Genomic DNA, 18,240 nt, shown 5'->3' with positions numbered 1-18,240 from the left:
AAGCAAGAGTAAATGCAGCTAGGGTAAATTGGAACTGGAAACACTATGTATAGATAGGTAAGGGATGTGAGGAAATAATGTAAAAAAGGATCCTGGGATGACTTGGATGATGAAGAGGACAGAAAATATGCCAGTTGGAATTCCTTCCATTTGAAATTGTTTTCCTGTAGCTGTCTTAGATGTTCATATAATCATTGGCTCTGAATTCTTATAGGAATTAGGAGTAGAGAAGGTCAGAGAGTGTGTGAGGAATTAACTCCAGCCAGCTCAAACATAATCACTTTACCAGAAAGGTCAGTATTTTCCAGTGATGACTTTAAAAGGTTTTTCTAATCCTAGGAAACATTCTAGATACCTACAATTTAAGAAATATTGACAAAAATAAGGTTAGAGAACATTTAAACAAGGGAAATGTGAGCAAGGAAATTCAAAAATCCAAAAAGAGGTACCATGGGTACATGGCATTAAAAATGTTTCTTCTTGTTCACTGACCTTGTACTCTAGTTGGTAAGTCTATTTCTTGTGGGCTACAGTTTAGCAATTCTGAAACTATTTCACCATGTGTTCTAGGATTGAACAAATAAATAGATATATTGTAGATAATGAAAACCAGGTTTCTCTTCTCAGAGAAGGAAATTACAGATAAGCAACAGGGCAGTGCTTGAATGAACCACACCCCCCCACACACACAGATAGATACAGAAATAATAGAGATCGATTGATCTATCTGTCTGTCTATCTAGCTAAGTATACATACATACATTCCTAGCTCTGTTGGCTGAGAGAGTGTAGAAGCGGTGACACCCAGTAGTAAAAAGTATACCTGGTGCCCAGATCATGACTTCTAAATATCATTTTCCAATAAAAAAAGAACCAAGACTCCTTAGAGAGATGATGGATTCTAGGACTTGGGCATGGAAAATACAAGGTGAGCCTGGAGCATCTTGTAGTGTTGGAAAGTAAGGAGGGGATAAATGAATGAATGAGGTGTGTTTAAAGGACACAGGACTCACCTGAAGAAGCTCCCAATGGCCAAAGTTGGAACAATTTGAGCAGTAAAATAAAGAATGACAGTATTGGATCATAATCCAAAGAATATCATTAATATCCAAGAGTCCATGCTGAATGCCTTTTGGTCTGCATCGTGCTGTAGTATCACTCTGCCCAAGTTGAAAGAAGATTAGAGTTAGGGATCTAATGACTTTCAGAACAGTTATGGGACTTCAGAGAGCAATGTTTCCAAATGGGCTTCTGTTTTCTCATTTTACAGTGGAGGCCTGAAGGTTAAGTAGCTTGCCCAGGGTCACACAGCTAATTTGAGTCAGATCTACACTAGGTCATGGGTCTCTAGGTTTTGATCACACTGCCCAGACTGTGGGTCTGTGTCAGCTTATAGTTTTTTTCATATGGTAGAGGATATGACAGTAATTTATATCAAGTCTCAATTTCAAAAGATAGACTAATTTTTCTTTTTTTAAAAAAGAAAGTAGAGCCTATAACTAGCATGTATTTTCTAGAAGTGAAGATAACCAAATTGGTTGAGTTCTCCTTACATCAAAATTTTATTGGTAATCTTGATCCTTATTTCATAGTTCTAATGCTTTTAACATATTTAACTTCAATAACTTTATTGAAACTCTTAAGTGGCATTTGTAGTACTTTTATATTTGGTATATAAGGAAACAAAATTTTTTGTTTTTATTATAGAAGAAATTTTGGAATCCATAAGAGCCAAAAAGGGAGACATTGATATTATTAAAAGCCCGGAAGAAATGGAAAAGGACAAGAATGAGAGTGAGAATAATAACTCCAAAGATGCTGAGAAAAGCAGAGAGGAGTTTGAAGACCAGTCCCTTGAAAAAGACAATGACGACAAAACACCAGATGATGATCCTGAGCAAGGAAAATCTGAGGGTAAAAAAACTACTTGGTTAAAAAGAAATATTTCGTCAGTGTTATTTATGAAATCTCCAATTTTACTTGCAAAATGAAGATGAATCTTTTTTATTACAAACAACTTTATGAAATCTCCAATTTTACTTGCAAAATGAAGATGAATCTTTTTTATTACAAACAACTATTTAATTTTACATTCCTAAAGAGATTAAGATACCCTTCCCCCTTGTAACACACATAATCACTGTAATGAGTTTTATGTATTGGTGGATCTGCTACAATGTTATACCATATCTGTATTTATATTTCCTAATAAGATGCCATTTCCCTATGAGATTTATTGGTGAAAAATCACTTTTTATACCAGAGTATACACTTTTATATTTGATAAAATATGTTCATTTTTATATTATTTAAACATTCTTAATATATTAAATATTCTTCAATACTCTTTGGATTACCTACTGCAAAAATATCCCAGAATTTAATTGCTTCAAAATGGCCATCAAATAAAAGCAGGTTTTTTTGATAATCATTCATTTTTAGTAGTTGATTGAATGTGGCCATTTGTCCTAAAGCAATTTTAAAGGATATCTTTAAAGTTTTGTTGTGCATTTTACTGTAGAGCCAACAGAAGTTGGGGATAAAGGTAACTCTGTGTCCGCAAATCTTGGCGACAACACAACAAATGCTTCTTCAGAAGAGACTAGTCCCTCTGAAGGGAGGAGTCCTGTGGGGTGTCTCTCAGAAACCCATGATAGCAGCAACATGGCAGAGAAGAAGGTGGCATCTGAGCTCCCCCAGGATGTGCCAGGTCAGAGGGCAGTGTATCAATGCCTCTGTAATGGGGGGAATCCTTCCCTTTTGTAGTAAAAGCTGAATGTCACCTAAACTTGAAAGTATATGTTCATTCATGCTGCTTGCTTACATTAAGTGCCATCCCTGATTGCTAAATTTCACCTAACATTTGAAGTTTGACAAATGTTCTTGCAGTTAGTGCTTGAAACTCATCATAATCTTCATGCTTTTTAAAGTTCATTTAGCTGTTTTGTCTAATAGACTTATTTGTATATTTTATCACCAGACCATAGTGGCAGGTATTTTGGTTTTAAGTACTTACATACTAATGGCTCAGTGTTGAATGATTTGACCATTTCAGTTCTGTATGTACTAACAAATTAATTTTGTTTGCATGTGCTCATGTAGTTTTTTTTAACGTTTCAAACCATAATGTTATGATAGAAAACCATTGTCACAAAATATTTTTTTGCAAGATATATTTTGACATAAAAATGTAAGTTAACTGGTAATTCATCTTTTAAGCTTTTTAAAATTAAAATAATACTCGAAGTAAGTTATATCACACCAGGAATGTCATTATGCCTTTCCTTTTGCCTTTTTTTTTTAAATAAAAGAATTTTTATTATAGGAGCTATATGTTTTCAAAAAACAAATTACAAAATTAAGGTGAGCAAAATAAGGAAATTAACACTGAATAATCCCACCAAAAATCAAGAATTGTAGTTAATACCTTGATGGAAGTCCTTGAAGATTTTTTCTATGTATTATAAGAATATCACATATTTTCAACCTTTCAGTACTGTCATTGCTACATTTTATACTAAGATGTGATTGTAATGTGTTGGGAAGAAGACATCACTAGTAGTTAGAAGACTTGATTCTAGATCTACTTCAGCCATTAAGTTAATGTCGTTTAATCTTTCAAGGCCTCAATGTTCCTGTTTTGTAACATGAAGAATTTTGGTAATCAACAGTTCTTGTGGGGACTGCTTTCAACTGGTTGCTTGTAAACAGTGAGCTCTTGCTGAAAACACCACTGTAACATTAGGCTGTGTGCAGAGATGTATGTGTAGGATCCAAAAGAATCACAACAATTAGTCCACCATATTTTATACTGATGAGAGACTGCTCACTAAGATGAAGAAAAGTCTGGAAACTGTGCTATTTGGTGAAATGAATGAAGAAACAAATTTTTTAGCCTAGAGAAGAATAGGCTTGGCATCAAAAGGAATCTGTAGGTAGAAATAATGTAATTGTCCTGAAATACTTGAGGGGCTGAGATGTTGGGGCTGGAGAGATTAGACTTGTTCTTTGAAATGTAGGGTAATAAGTCAGGTAGAAATAATAGTGAAGAATATTTTGACTAAATATAAACAACTTCCTTCAAATTAGAGCAGTTCAGAAAACAGAAGTAATAAATTCCCTTTCACTAGATGCGTTCACTAAATACCTATCAAAGCTGATTTCGGTGAAAGTCCTCTGTTGAAGGCACTGGAGAAACTCAGAGATCTATAATTTAATTCTATAATTCTGCGGTTAGATCTCTTGGTCTTGTCCAGTTCTGAAATATTGCATTATTCTGATTTCCACATATTCATGATTGAAAGTGTGAAAGTAGAGTACTAGCCCCAATATAATGTGAAAAGTTTTCATTTTTATTGGAATTATGATTACATTCTTAGTAAATCCTTCTTAAAATATTCTTTGTCCTTTTAGATTGATTGCTACTTAATGTAAACTTCCATCCTACCAGTGGATTTATATACTAGTTGTTTGATTTTTAAACCAAACACAGTTAACAACTATGCTTAGATTTTAGCTTTTTAAGCTATTTATTACCAATTTATTAATTTCTCTGAGATATTTGTTCTGTTGTTATTAGAATGGTTTAAGGGAGAAACTCTTATCCTAGTATCTGACTTACATTTTTAGAGTGCTTAACAAAACATGTATAAAGCACTTAGGGTAGTACCTGACGCATACTGACTGCTTGATAAGGATGTTCTTATTACTGCTGTATATAATCAGTTCTTTGAAAGAGTGAGAAAGCCTAGCAAGAAGAGAGTAATAAAGTAGGTGAGTTGAATTATACATTTACTGATTCAGTAGTAGTTAATCAACTTAATTCTTGTAAATGAGATCCCTTGCATTTAAACTTTGCACTTCAGATGGTTTTTTCATGTATATGTCATGATGAAAAATTTATTTACATGAGAACCTAAACAAGAAATTTTAAGGAAGCTAGAATGGGAGCAAATAACAATTGTTAATAGCTGTCATCAGAGTGATTTGGGGTTGTTATCAGGATGAGAAGGCTGTATAGCTGAAGATGCTGTCCCTGCAATAAATTCAAAACCTGACCATTTACTAAATCATAGTTCTCTTCATGAGTAGACTAAAAATCAAAACAAAGGGCCAGCCCCGTGGCTTAGCGGTTAAGTGCGCGCGCTCCGCTGCTGGCAGCCTGGGTTCGGATCCTGGGCGCACACCGACGCACCGCTTCTCAGGCCATGCTGAGGCCACGTCCCACATACAGCAACTAGGATGTGCAGCTATGACATACAACTATCTACTGGGGATTTGGGGGAAAAAACAAATAAATAAAAATTAAAAAAAAAACAAAACAAAATTTAGAAACCTGATATTCTCATTCTTGTTTCCAAAACTTTGTGAAAAGCGTTTTTAAAGACACATGTTAAACATATCACACCAGTTTTTAAGAGGAATTTGGTACTCTTCATAAAGTGGATACACATTTTATAGATCCCTGACTTAAGAACTTAGGACACCGGAATATACTAGTGGGGATGTGTCAGTGACCAAAATAGACAAAGTCAAGGCCCTTGAGGACTTTATATTCTAGTGGGCAGTAGACTGGCCAACCATAGAGTTCTGACCCTCAGAAGACTAAAACATGTCACTCCGCTTCCTTCTGTTTCTCTCTCTCTGCACTCATTTATTCAACAGATATTTATTGAGCACCTGCAGTGTGCCAGGCAGTGTGCCAGGTCCTTTGTAGTATCCCTGGACCAATCTCTGTTACCACTGTTGACCCCTCCATGGTCAGTAGATGAGACGTGGTGTTCGAAGAATTGGGGAGGGGGAATTATTCTAGGTAGGTGAAAAACAGTAGCCGTGATAGAAGACACCTCACTCAAGTTTCTTTTCTAACCCTTCAGAATGTATTTCGGCACCTAATTTAATGATTAAAGCTTATCAATAAAAGATACCATCCGATTGGAAAGTGGTATGGAAAGATATTTTTTGGTAAACTTTTCTGTTTAAAGTGTAACATATGATAAAGTGCCCAGTTATTAAGTAAACAGCTTAATGGATAGCTACAAAGTGAACCATGTCATGCCCCTCCTAGCCACCACTACTCTCACTCCCACAAAGGTATTAACTATCTTGACTCCTATCACCACCAATTAGTATTGCCTTAAAAAAAATAAATAAATGGAATCATACAGTATATACTTTTTGATGTCTGGGTTTTTTTGTTTTTTTTTTTTTTTACCTCGGCTATATATCAATGAGCGCCATCCAGATGTTACTTGTAGCAGTTCATTCTTTTTTATTACAGTATGATATTCCATTCTATAGATATATAACAATTATTTTATTATCCATTTTCTATGTTAATGGACATTTGAATGGCCATTCATGTTTGGGACTAAACTTCAGTTTGGGACCATTATGAATAATACTACTATGAATTTTCTTTTACATGTTTTTTGTGATTTTATGTACATTTCTAGAGGTATAAACCTAGTTGTGGCTTTCCTGGGTCATTCAATTTGTGCATGCTCATCTTTTTTTTTTTGGGGGGGGAGGGAGATCAGCCCTGAGCTAACATCCATGCTAATCTTCCTCTTTTTGCTGAGGAAGACCGGCTCTGAGCTAACATCTATTGCCAATCCTCCTCCTTTTTTTCCCCAAAGCCCCAGTAGATAGTTGTATGTCATAGTTGCACATCCTTCTAGTTGCTGTATGTGGGACGCAGCCTCAGCATAGCCGGAGAAGCGGTGTGTTGGTGCGCACCTGGGATCCGAACCCAGGCCGCCAGTAGCGGAGTGCGCACACTTAACCGCTAAGCCACGAGGCCGGCCCCATGCTCATCTTTAATAGATACTACTAAACAGTTTTCCAAAGCGGTTGTGCAAGTTTACACGTCACCAACAGTGTATGAGAGTTGTAACTGCTTTACATCCTTGGCAACACTTGACATCACCAGTGTCATTCTTTCCTTTTTTTAAAATTTTTAATTTTAGCCATTCTGATAGGAATGTAGGAATATCTTAACAGTTTGAACTTGCAGTTCCCTGGTGACTAAGGATATTGAGCGCTTTTTCGTGTGTGTGTGTATGTATGTATATACACACACACACACACACATACATATAGGTCATTTGGATATCTTTTGTGAAGTGCCTGTCCATTGCTTTGTTCATTTTCTGTTAAGTGGTCTGTTTTTTTGTTTGTGGTTGTTTCATGAGGAAGGGTAAATCCACTCCCTCTACTGCATCTTGACTGGCAGCAGAAGTTCCTACATTGATTTTTTAAGTGTTAACCCAATCTTGTATTCCTGGAATAAATACAAATTGGTTGTAATGTGTTTTTGTTCTTATGTATTGTTGCATCCAGTTTATTAATATTTTGTTTAGGATTTTTGTATCTACTTTCATGAGTGAGATTGGCTTACAGTTTCCTGTCTCTCATAATGTCCATGTCAGGCTTCGGTGTCAAGATTATGCTCACCTCATAAAATGAGTTGAGACAAGTTCCCACTTTTCTTATTGTCTGCAAGAGTTTCTGTGGGTTGGTATTTATTCCTTAAATGTTTGCTGAAGTCATCTGGTCCTGGAGTTTTCGCTGAGGGAAAGCGATCAATTGTAGATTTCATTTCTTTGGTAGATAGAGGGCTATTCATATTTCCTGATGTCGGTTTTAGCTGCATTTTTCTGGGAATCTACCCATTTCATCTAACTTTTAAGTTTTATTGGCATAATGATATTCTATCTTTTTAATGTCTATAGGATCTATAGTGGTGTTCTTTTTTTCTATTTTTTTTGGTGAGGAGATGAGCCCTGTGCTAACATCTGCCAGTCCTCCTCTTTTTTTACCTAGGAAGACTAGCCCTGGGCTAACATCTGTGCCCATCTTCTCCACTTTATATGGGACGCCGCCACAGCATGGCTTGCCAAGCAGTGTGTTGGTGCACCCCTGGGATCCGAACCGGCGAACCCCGGGCTGCTGCAGCGGAGTGCACACGCTTAGCAGCTTGTGCCACCGGGCCGGCCCCTGGTGTTCTCTTTTTTTCAATCCCGAAATTGCTTCTCTCTTCTTTCTTAACCATCTCACAAGACTTTTAATGACTGTTGTTAGTCTTATTAAAAAAATAACTTCTGGCTTTCTTGATCCTCTGTATTGTATTTTTTTCTTTTTTTAGTTTATTTCTGATCTTTATTATTTCCTTCCTTTTATTTTCTTTGCATTTTTGTGGATTTTTCCCCCCTGCTTTTTTTTTAAAAAAATCATTTTATTGAGGTATAATTGACATACAAAAAGCTGTACGTGTTTAATGTATACAACTTGATGAGTTTGAAAATAAATACACACCCTTGAAACCATCACCACAATCTATGGCGTAAACATATCTGTCACCTCCAAAAGTTTCTTACACCCTCTTTGTTATCTTTTCTCTTAGCTTCTTAAGATGAATGCTTTGATGATTTTCAGTTTTTGTTTATTTTTTCTATGTCTGCTGTCAAGGCTATAAGTTTCCCTCTATGTACTGCTGTAGCTACATCCCACAAACTTTATATATGTTATATTGTCTTTATCATTCAATTTGAAATATTTTCTAATTTCCATTATGATGTGGTTTTTGGTTTTTTTTTTTAAACCCATTGCTTGTTTAGAAATATATTGCTTAATACCCAAACATTTGGAGATTTTCTAGTTATCTTTTGTTATTGATTTCCAGTTTAACCTCCTGTAGTCAGACAGTATTCTATACGTGATTTATGTCCTGTAAGATTTGTTGAGGCTTGTTTTATGATCCAGCATTTGGTTAATGTTGGTAAATGTCCCATGTACACTTGAAGAGGATATGTATTTTTAGTTGTTGGTGCAGTATAGGACAATTAGGTCACGGTTTTTATTTTTTTATTTCTTATTGAGGTAACATTGGCTTATAACATTATATAAATTTCAGGTGTACATCATTATATTTCGACTTCTGTATAGACTGTATCGTGTTCACCACCACAAGTCTAGTTTCCATCCATCACTGTACACATGTGCCCCTTTACCCCTTTCATCCTCCCTCCACCCGCTTCCCCTCTGGTAACCACCAGTCTGTTCTCTGTAACTCTGTGTGCGTTTGTCTTTCACATATGAGTGAAATCATATAGTAATGGTCTTTCTCTGTCTGACTTCTTTTGCTTAGCGTGATACCCTCAAGGTCCATCCATGTTGTTGCAAGTGACAAGATTTCATCTTTTGTTTTATGGCTGAGTAGTATTCCATTGTATGTATATATATCGTGTCTTCTCTATCCATTCATCCATTGATGAGCTATCCATTGATGAGCACGTAGGTTGCTTCCAAGTCTTTTTCTTTTTTTTTTTTTTTTGTGAGGAAGACCAGCCCTGAGCTAACATCTGCCAATCCCCCTCTTTTTACTGAGGAAGACCGGCCCTGGGCTAACATCTGTGCCCATCTTCCTCCGCTTTATATGGGATGCCTCCACAGCATGGCTCAACCAGCGGTGTGTTGGTGCGTGCCCGGGATCTGAACCTGTGAACCCCAGGCTGCTGCAGCGGAGTGCACACACTTAACCCCTTGCGCCACTGGGCCGGCCCCTCCAAGTCTTGGCTATTGTAAATAATGCTGCAGTGAACATGAGGATGCATATATCTTTTCAAATTAGTGTTTTGGTGTTCTTTGGATAAATACCCAGAAGTGGAATAACTAGATCATATTGTATTTCTATTTTTAATTTTTGTGAGGAATCTCCATACTAGTTTTCCAGAGTGGCTGCACCAGTTTGCATTCCCACCCCGCAGCGTACGAGGGTTTCCTTTTTTCCACATCCTCTCCAACACTTGTTATTTCCTGTCTTTTTAATAATAGCCATTCTGACGGGAATGGAGTGATATCTCATTGTAGTTTTGATTTGCATTTCCCTAATAATTAGTGATGTTGAACGTCTTTTCATCTGCCTGTTGGCCATCTGTATATCTTCTTTGAAAATGTCTGTTCACCTCTTCTGCCCATTTTCTGATTGGGTTGTTTGTCGTTGAGTTGTATGAGTTCTTTATATATTTTGGATATTAATCCCTTATCAGATATATGACTTGCAAATATCTTCTCCCAATCAGTATGTTGTCTTTTCATTTTGTCATTTGTTTGTTTTGCTGTGTGGAAACTTTTTAGTTTGATGTAGTCTCATTTGTTTCTTTTTTCTTTTGTTTCTCTCAGCTGAGGAGACATATTAAAAAAGATACTATTGATATCAAAGAGCATACTGCCTCTTTTCTTCTAGTTTTATGGTTTCAGGTCTTACATTCAAGTCTTTAGTCCATTTTGAGTTAATTTTTGCTTATGGTGTAAGATAATGGTCTGCTTTCATTCTTTTGCATGTGGCTGTCCAGTTTTCCCAACACCATTTATTGAAGAGACTGTCCTTTCTCCATTGTATGTTCTTGGCTGCTTTGCCAAAAATTAGCTGCCCAGGTCAAAGTGTTCAAATGTGTTGTTCAAATCTATATCCTTGCTACGTTTTGTTTTCCTCTGTGCAAGATATTTTAAAATTGTTTCTGTTTACTGTGGGGTTGCCTTTTTCTCTTAAATTTTTTCAGTTTTGTATTATATAGTTTAAAGCTGTGTTATTAGGTGCACATAATTTTTATATTTTCTTGTAGAATTAACTTTATCATTGTGAAGTGTCTTTTATCTTTAATATTTCTAAACTACAACAGCTTTCTTTTGGTTAGTGTTTGCATTGTATATTCTTTTTGTGGAATAGAAAGATTTTAAAAAATAATCTGAGAATTTAAAATCTTTTTAGAAATACATCTTTAGAATCTCTTTAGAAGTACATGTATTTTAGAATTTCTTTAGAAATACATACATTATTTCAAGCTGTATCTTATAATAAAGTCTTGTCAGAGAGCACTATCATTTTCATATAAAATGATAGATGACATTATGCAAAGTAAAAATTACAAATTTATGGTCTAAAAATTTATAGGACTGAGAACATAAGGAAAATTGGGCAGATTTCATATTGGGTATGATCAGTGATCAGAAAGGTTTTATGTGGCTAAGATTGAGGATTAAACTGAAAAGTTGAGCCATATTTAGGGAAAGGTTGGTAGACATCACTTTAAGAAGTTAATCTCTTAATACCGATTCCTCAGAGGTTTTCCCCCTGTGCATCTGCATTCCAGACGTTTCACTTTAGTTCATGAAAATGGTTATGTTGCCAAAAGCGCCCCAAATAGCAAGTATGCTGTTTAGTGTTCAGTGTAACTTTTTTGTAGTTGACAAAAGGCTCAATTTCAGGATTATACTTTTGTTCTGGATTTTAGATTAGAACTTTTTTTTACCACAATGTTGAGTTTTAAATTTATAAGGGGCACGTGTCTTTCTAGCATCTTAAACTCAAATCCACTATTGAGAATTTGTATTCAAACATATAATGCAGACAGCATTTGTTTCATTGAAGTTATGCTTCTAGATTTAATGCCTGAGATTAGGAAAATATCAGTAATAGATAAAACTGGCTTTATTTCCATAACTATGTATAGTTACTTTGAAAATGTTTCCATGGACATATTGAAACTCGAATATTTATAAAGTTGAACTATAAGAATGTATTGATTTACCCTATTTCTTAACTTTTTGGGTTAATGACATCTTAGAAGATAGTAGTTTGCTTTAGTTTTTTTTTTTTTTTTCAATTTTATTTATTTATTTATTTTTCCCCCAAAGCCCCAGTAGATAGTTGTATGGCATAGCTGCACGTTGCTGTATGTGGGACGTGGCCTCAGCATGGCCTGAGAAGCGGTGCGTCGGTGCGCGCCCGGGATCCGAACCCCGGGCCGCCAGCATTGGAGTGCGCGCACTTAACCGCTAAGCCGTGGGGCCGGCCCCACTTTGCTTTAGTTTTGAATTTTATTACAAGGGAAATTCAGTGGATAAGAGGCTGTTGATACTGGATGCTGAACTGATGCATTCCCCGCACACTTTTATACCTCGTTAAGTTGATTTGTAATGGCTTTAGGAGGTTCTGCAGTTAAATACTCTTGTTTCTTAGTCTTTTTATTTTTATTTTTTATTTTTTTAAGATTTTATTTATTTATTTTTCCCCCAAAGCCCCGGTAGATAGTTGTATGTCGTAGTTGCACATCCATTCTAGTTGCTGTATGTGGGACGCGGCCTCAGCATGGCCGGAGAAGCGGTGTGTCGGTGCTCGCCCGGGATCCGAACCCGGGCCACCAGCAGCAGAGCGCGCGCACTTAACCGCTAAGCCACAGGGCCGGCCCCTATTAGTCTTTTTAATGTGTTTGTTTTTGTTTTCCAGTCATCTGCATTCTGGTTATGTATTTTACCTCATTTTTTTCCTTTTAAAAAAGTCCCCTTTTACCTTCAAGTAGAAAAGTTACTTTTTTTTCTTTGTAGTTTTTTGCTTAGAATTTTTTGTTTTTTAAACTTTGATGTTAATGTTCAGAAGTTAAAGTTCAAGGTCTATATATAATTTTGGTGTGAGAAATAACTACAAGAATTTTCCGGTTGTTATTCATTTACAGCGTTTGTCATGTTCAGGGAAAATAGTATTGTAAATACCAAAACCTATAATATTTGCTGTAGGGCTGGAACGTTAGGACTGTGTGGATTAAAATGTACGTGTTGGAAGGTGTTACCTTCTTTCTGGTGTTTTGAAGCAAATGCTTGAGATTTCCTTAATTCTATAGCCTAGTGAGGTAAAGAGGTGATGAGTTCTAGAAGAATTATTTTAAAGAAACAAAATCAGTATTGTAAACTGAAATGGAGGAAAACACTGTTTCCCACTTAAGTTTGTCCTTTAACCTGGGTCAAATTAACAAAAAAGCTATGTATTACAAGTTTGTGGTATTCTTCAGCTCACTAATACCTTGAAAGTTTAAATGGATAGAATCTGAACTCAGGTTGCCTTCAGTGGGTTAATGGCTTTTTTAGATCAGAATACCTGGGTAGGGGATTGATTGTCTTGTCTTCGTGAAGTACCGTGATCTCCCTAATAGCATAGAGCACTTTCTATAAAGTATTTTAAGATATGTAGAGTCAGAATCTCATAAGTTCCTATCCCAGAATTTTTTCTTAGTTAAAACCATACTTGGGGTATATTATGTGCTAAAAAAGTTTTGCGGGCTGGTCTATAACCTAATCACTTTTTCTTATATTTCTATGAGAAAATGCACTCTGAATTCTGAGTTCATAAATGAGGGGTTATCTTTATATACTATTTCATTATTTGAGAAGATGATTTTTAGACAGTTATAAATTAGGAATACTACACTTCACAAATCTAGATCCACAGCTGTAAAAGAAATGATTAGTGAGGAATTTGATGTTATTTGGGTGACTGACTTCTTTTCTTTCAAATATATGCATTTTTCCAACATGAGTAAGTTGATTGTATTACTGGTTTATAGCTGTCAGATTTTAAATTTGCCATTTCTAGCTTTCATATAAAATTTTTTTATTACGAAAATTTTCAAACATACACAAAAGAGAATAGTATAATGATCCCCCCATATGTTTAACGCTTAGATTAAAAAATTAGCAAGATTTTGTCATACTTGTTTCAGCCATGGTTTTTTTTTTTTTAAACTCCTTTTTTTTTCTTTTTTTGGCTCAAATTTAAAAAATTTTCCCTCTTTGAGCCCAGGTGTATGGTATTAGATAAATCATAATTGTTAGTTAATTGTACTCATCGTTGGTCATTGCATAGTCTTCCTTCATTTATTCATTCAGGTTTTAAATTATGTTTAATAATGAAACAAACACCTAGGAATGTGTAGTCCAAAACAAAAAGCTAAGTCCTGCTTTGACACTAACCTGCGTCTAACCATATCTCTGATCCCATCCCCTGCCTCTCTCTCCCCTACCTGAAGTGATTATCACTTTGAATCCTGTGTTCACTATTACCTTCTTTCCTTTTTATGAGGGAGACTCAGTAGAATTAAGACTGTTGATACTGGAGGTCCAAGTAATGTATAACCCACATATTATTGCTTTCATTGAGATGATCTACATGATTTGCTAAAAACTATATGTTTCTGTTTTAGTTGTTTTAAGCTTTATAGCAAGTGTATTGTGTTAAGTATATCTTATTAGGTGTATTGTGTTAAGTGTAACTTTTTTGAACTTAATTTTTGCACTTTACATTATATTACTAATATAATATTGTATGTTGCTGGGGTTCTTTCATATGAACTGCATTATAATATTCCTCTGTGTCACTACACCACAGTTTATCTATCTTCTTTCCTGTTGATGTGAATTTGGGTTGTTTCCTACTGCAGTATTTTAAGCAAATCCCAGACATCATATTATATCAATCTTACATACATCTCTAAAGGATGTGGACATTTTCTTACATAATTACAGCGCCAATATCATTTTAGTAAAATTGACAACAATTCCCTAATATCATCTACTATCCAGTCAGTTTAAATTTGCTCACTTAAAATTTTTTTTTTTTTTTTTTTTTGCTTTTGCTGTGTTTGAAATAACTGCAAATAAGGTTCCTATATGACATGACGTTTGGTTTTATATCTCTTGAGTCTCTTAATGTGGAGCACTCTCTCCTTCCCTCACTTTTTCATTTCATATGCTGTTGACTTGTTGAAGAATCCTAGTGTATCCTCCTATGGACTATTCCACATCCAAGATTTGTCTGTTTCCTTTCTCTTAGTGTTGTTTAATTTGTTCTAAAAGCTTGGTTAAATTCATTTTCAACTATTTTTGGTGAGAATACTTCATAAGCTATGTGCTGGGTACTTCATATCATATCGCCTCAGAAGGCTCATAGTGTCTGTTCCACCTTTACAAATGCTGAGGTTGATCAGAGTTCAGGTGGTGATGCTGAATAAAGTTTCCTGTCCACTTCTCATTCATTGATGATCTTTCCAGAAACACTTATCTATTTGGAGGTTATAATATGGTGATTTCTAATTTTATCGTTTTTTCCATATTTTTTTAACTGGAATTCTTCTGTAAAGAATTTTCCCTCATTAGCTATGGCTATTTGAATACCTTGAAATATAGTAAGAGCAGGAATAAATACTTAATTATTTCTTTTAAATTCAAATTTTCAGGGTCAGGAGTTGGTGTCCATTTACCTTCAGTGGCGATTCATGAGTTATGGACTTTTGGGTGAGGCGTGTGGCTTTCTCATTTTAAATATCAATTTGAACTCATGGGTCTTTATGGATTCATTTTGATTCAGTCAGTTGTAGTAATCATTCATTTTCTTATATTGACCAGCAGGAGCCCCTTCATGTGGGCTTTTGAGTCCTTTTGCCATGACTCCAGTAGTCTTAGATAGCTTCCTTGCTTTTTGGCAGAATAAAATATCCGAGGCTTATCTTATACATTTCCTACCCCAGACCTGGGATCAATCATTCATCCAAGAAGCCCTGGTTCCTTTTGGTGGGGAAATATTTGGAGGCCACAGTAGGGGCCCAGGAGTACTTACTGCTCTGGGCCCCTACTGTGGTAGGGGTAGAGATAGGTAGCCTATCTCTAGGCTTTTTTGGTGGGTAGTGTTAGGAAATACGTATTTTTGAAAAGAAAAAGACCATCAATTCATATTGACATTTCAAATTCAGATTGAGGATTGTGTAGTTTCTTTGTTTTTACACTTGTATCTCTTTTCTCTTGCACTGAAAGCCTTACTTCCTAACAACAGTAACTTAATTACATATTTGCTTTATCTCTGATATAGATGTCTATTAATAATGTTGTTAGTAACATCCAATGTGTTTTAATAATAAAAATTATTTTATGTATCATGTATTTTCATAATACCACTATTACTAATGACAGTAAGACTAATGAATGGCATTTAGGATTTTTTTGCAGCTCTTTATTCATCCTTATATCATATTTCCAGTAAAGTCATACAGTCAAGATACTGTGTTCCAAAGTCACTTGAAATAATGTTTTTCTCTGTGTGGTTATGTCAACAACTTGATATACAGTTAGGTTTGTTTTCACTTTTTAGGGATTGTATTTCTAACTTTAATTTTTAAAAATGTAAAATATTTACATGATTCCAAAATCAAACTGTGTAACTGTATATATTCAGAGAATTTTCTCTTCCATCCCTTCTCTCTCTAGGTAACCATTTCCATCCCTTCCCTTATAGGTAGCCACTTTTGTTAATTTTTGGTTATTCTTCCAGGAGTTATTTTTGGTAAATAAAAGCAAAATATGTCCATAAATTCATATTTCTCTCCCCTTTTTACACAAAAGTTAGCATACTGTAAGTACTGTTCTGCACCTCTCTTTCTACGTTTAATCTTGGGATCATTTCATATGTGGATATAGTGATTTCCTCAGTCCTTGTTATGGTGCATGATATTTCATTGTGTGTACCGTCTTTTATTCACCCGGTGCCCTATTGATGGACATTTTGTTTGTTTCTGGTCTTTTGTCATAAATAATGCTGCAACGAATAGCTCTGTAGATAAGTAGTTTAGTACTTTTGCCAGTGTATTTTGGGATAGATTTCTGGACATGGGATTGCTAGGTTAAGAATAAATGCACATGTAATTTTTCTAGGTATTGTCAGTTCTTTTATTCACTTTCACCATTTTGCGCTCCCACACCAATGTGCGGGAGTGCCTGTTAACCCACTGCCTCTCCACCTGAGTGTGTTGTGAGACTTGGATTTTTGCCAGTCTGATTAGCTGAGAAGTAGTTTCTCCATGTAGTTTTACTTTGCGTTTCTCTTAGTTTGAATTAAGTGAGCATATTTCCATATGTTTAAAGGCCATTTTCATTTCTTTTGTGACTGTTCATATATTTTCCCATTTTTCTCTCAGGTTGTTGGGTTTTTTCCCTCAAAAAAACCTTAGGAGCTCGTTATACATTAGAGGTAGTCTTTATGATATACTCTCAACCTCTTATTAGTTTAGTGATTGATTTAAAGATTATCTTATTAGTGGCAAAATGAAATGCAGGAGGAGGCCCTTAATTTCTGAACTGCCATGGAAAGACCTAGGCTTTCAGTTCATGGCAGTGTTCATTTTGACATACTTTTGGTGTATATACTCTTAGTGATACTATTAAATTGTTCTTAGAATTAACTAGCTCTTAGGCATTACCTTATAGTTAATTTGGGGGCATAGAATTCAGTCAGAAACCTTAGAGATAAATAATCCCGTTTAATTGTTTCTAATACTGTTTGAAAAGTTAAGAATGTGAATTTCAGATTTTGAGAGATTATCTCACCAAAACCACTTCTGCAATAGGTTTTGTGACATAATTATATCACTTTATTATTCTTTAGCTCTGGGATATCTGAAAGATTATCTACCTTGTGCTATAGACTAAGATGATAAGAGTCTGAGTTAATAGACTGGGAGACTTAAAAAATAACTCATAGGGTGTTGCTTACAAGTTTCTTTTCATACATTGCATTATTCATACATGAGCAGCTTTTCTTTTTAAAATCTAGCTTTGTAATGCAATCCTGAAACATTTAAATGTCTTTTATGACAATTAGTTATTTTGATGTGATTTCCAATTTAAAAATCAGCTATTCTATTTTTCTAGAAGAACCTAACAAGACATGTGACAGCAGTAACACTAGTGCTACCACTACCTCCATCCAGCCTAATCTGGAAAACAGTAACAGCAGCAGTGAACTAAATTCCTCCCAGAGTGACTCTGCTAAGGCAGCTGATGATCCTGAAAATGGAGAAAGAGAATCTCATACACCTGTCTCTATTCAAGAAGAGATAGGTAAGAATACACTTCATACATTAAAGCAAGCTTTTTAATTTTTTTAATTTTTAATTTTTTAAATAAAAGTTTGATGGGGGTGGGGAAGATTTAGATTTTCTTTTCCTTTTATTCTTTTTTTTTCAACATAAGTAGCACTTGCACTCATTCTTTTTGTTTAAAAAAATACAAAAGCACACAGGAAAAAATATTTCTTTTTCACACCCCCTCCCCAAAGGTGACCACCATCAGCAGTTTGGTGTATAAGAAATATCTTTCTCCGTGCAGTTACCTTAATGTCTGTATGTTTACAAAAAGGTTTTTTTTTCTTTTTGTATAAACGGGATCATTCTGCATGTATTGTTCTGCATCTTACTTTTTTACTCACTAACAACATATAGAGAATCTTCATGTTATAAATTGGATTCATTCTTTTTTTAACTGCTGCATGATACTCTACAGTATGGATGAACCACAATTCATTTACTGTTTCTCTATTGATGAACATTTAGGCTGTTAACGGTTTTTTCATTATTTCAA

General features: G+C 35.1%; 1 protein-coding gene across 1 annotated transcript in view; it reads left to right on the top strand.

Annotated features, from left to right (window-relative positions):
* Window positions 1-18,240, top strand: part of BPTF (bromodomain PHD finger transcription factor) — a 141,360-nt gene that overhangs the window by 51,082 nt on the left and 72,038 nt on the right. Inside the window, 3 exon segments of the mRNA XM_058561375.1 lie at window positions 1,708-1,914; window positions 2,522-2,710; window positions 17,533-17,721. Of these exon segments, the coding sequence (XP_058417358.1) occupies window positions 1,708-1,914; window positions 2,522-2,710; window positions 17,533-17,721 (585 nt within the window).

This window comes from Diceros bicornis, chromosome 18 (assembly GCF_020826845.1).
Source record: "Diceros bicornis minor isolate mBicDic1 chromosome 18, mDicBic1.mat.cur, whole genome shotgun sequence".
Lineage (NCBI taxonomy): Eukaryota > Metazoa > Chordata > Mammalia > Perissodactyla > Rhinocerotidae > Diceros > Diceros bicornis.
Note: the sequence above shows the minus strand (reverse complement) of the source record. Positions and strands in the feature narration are given on the sequence as shown.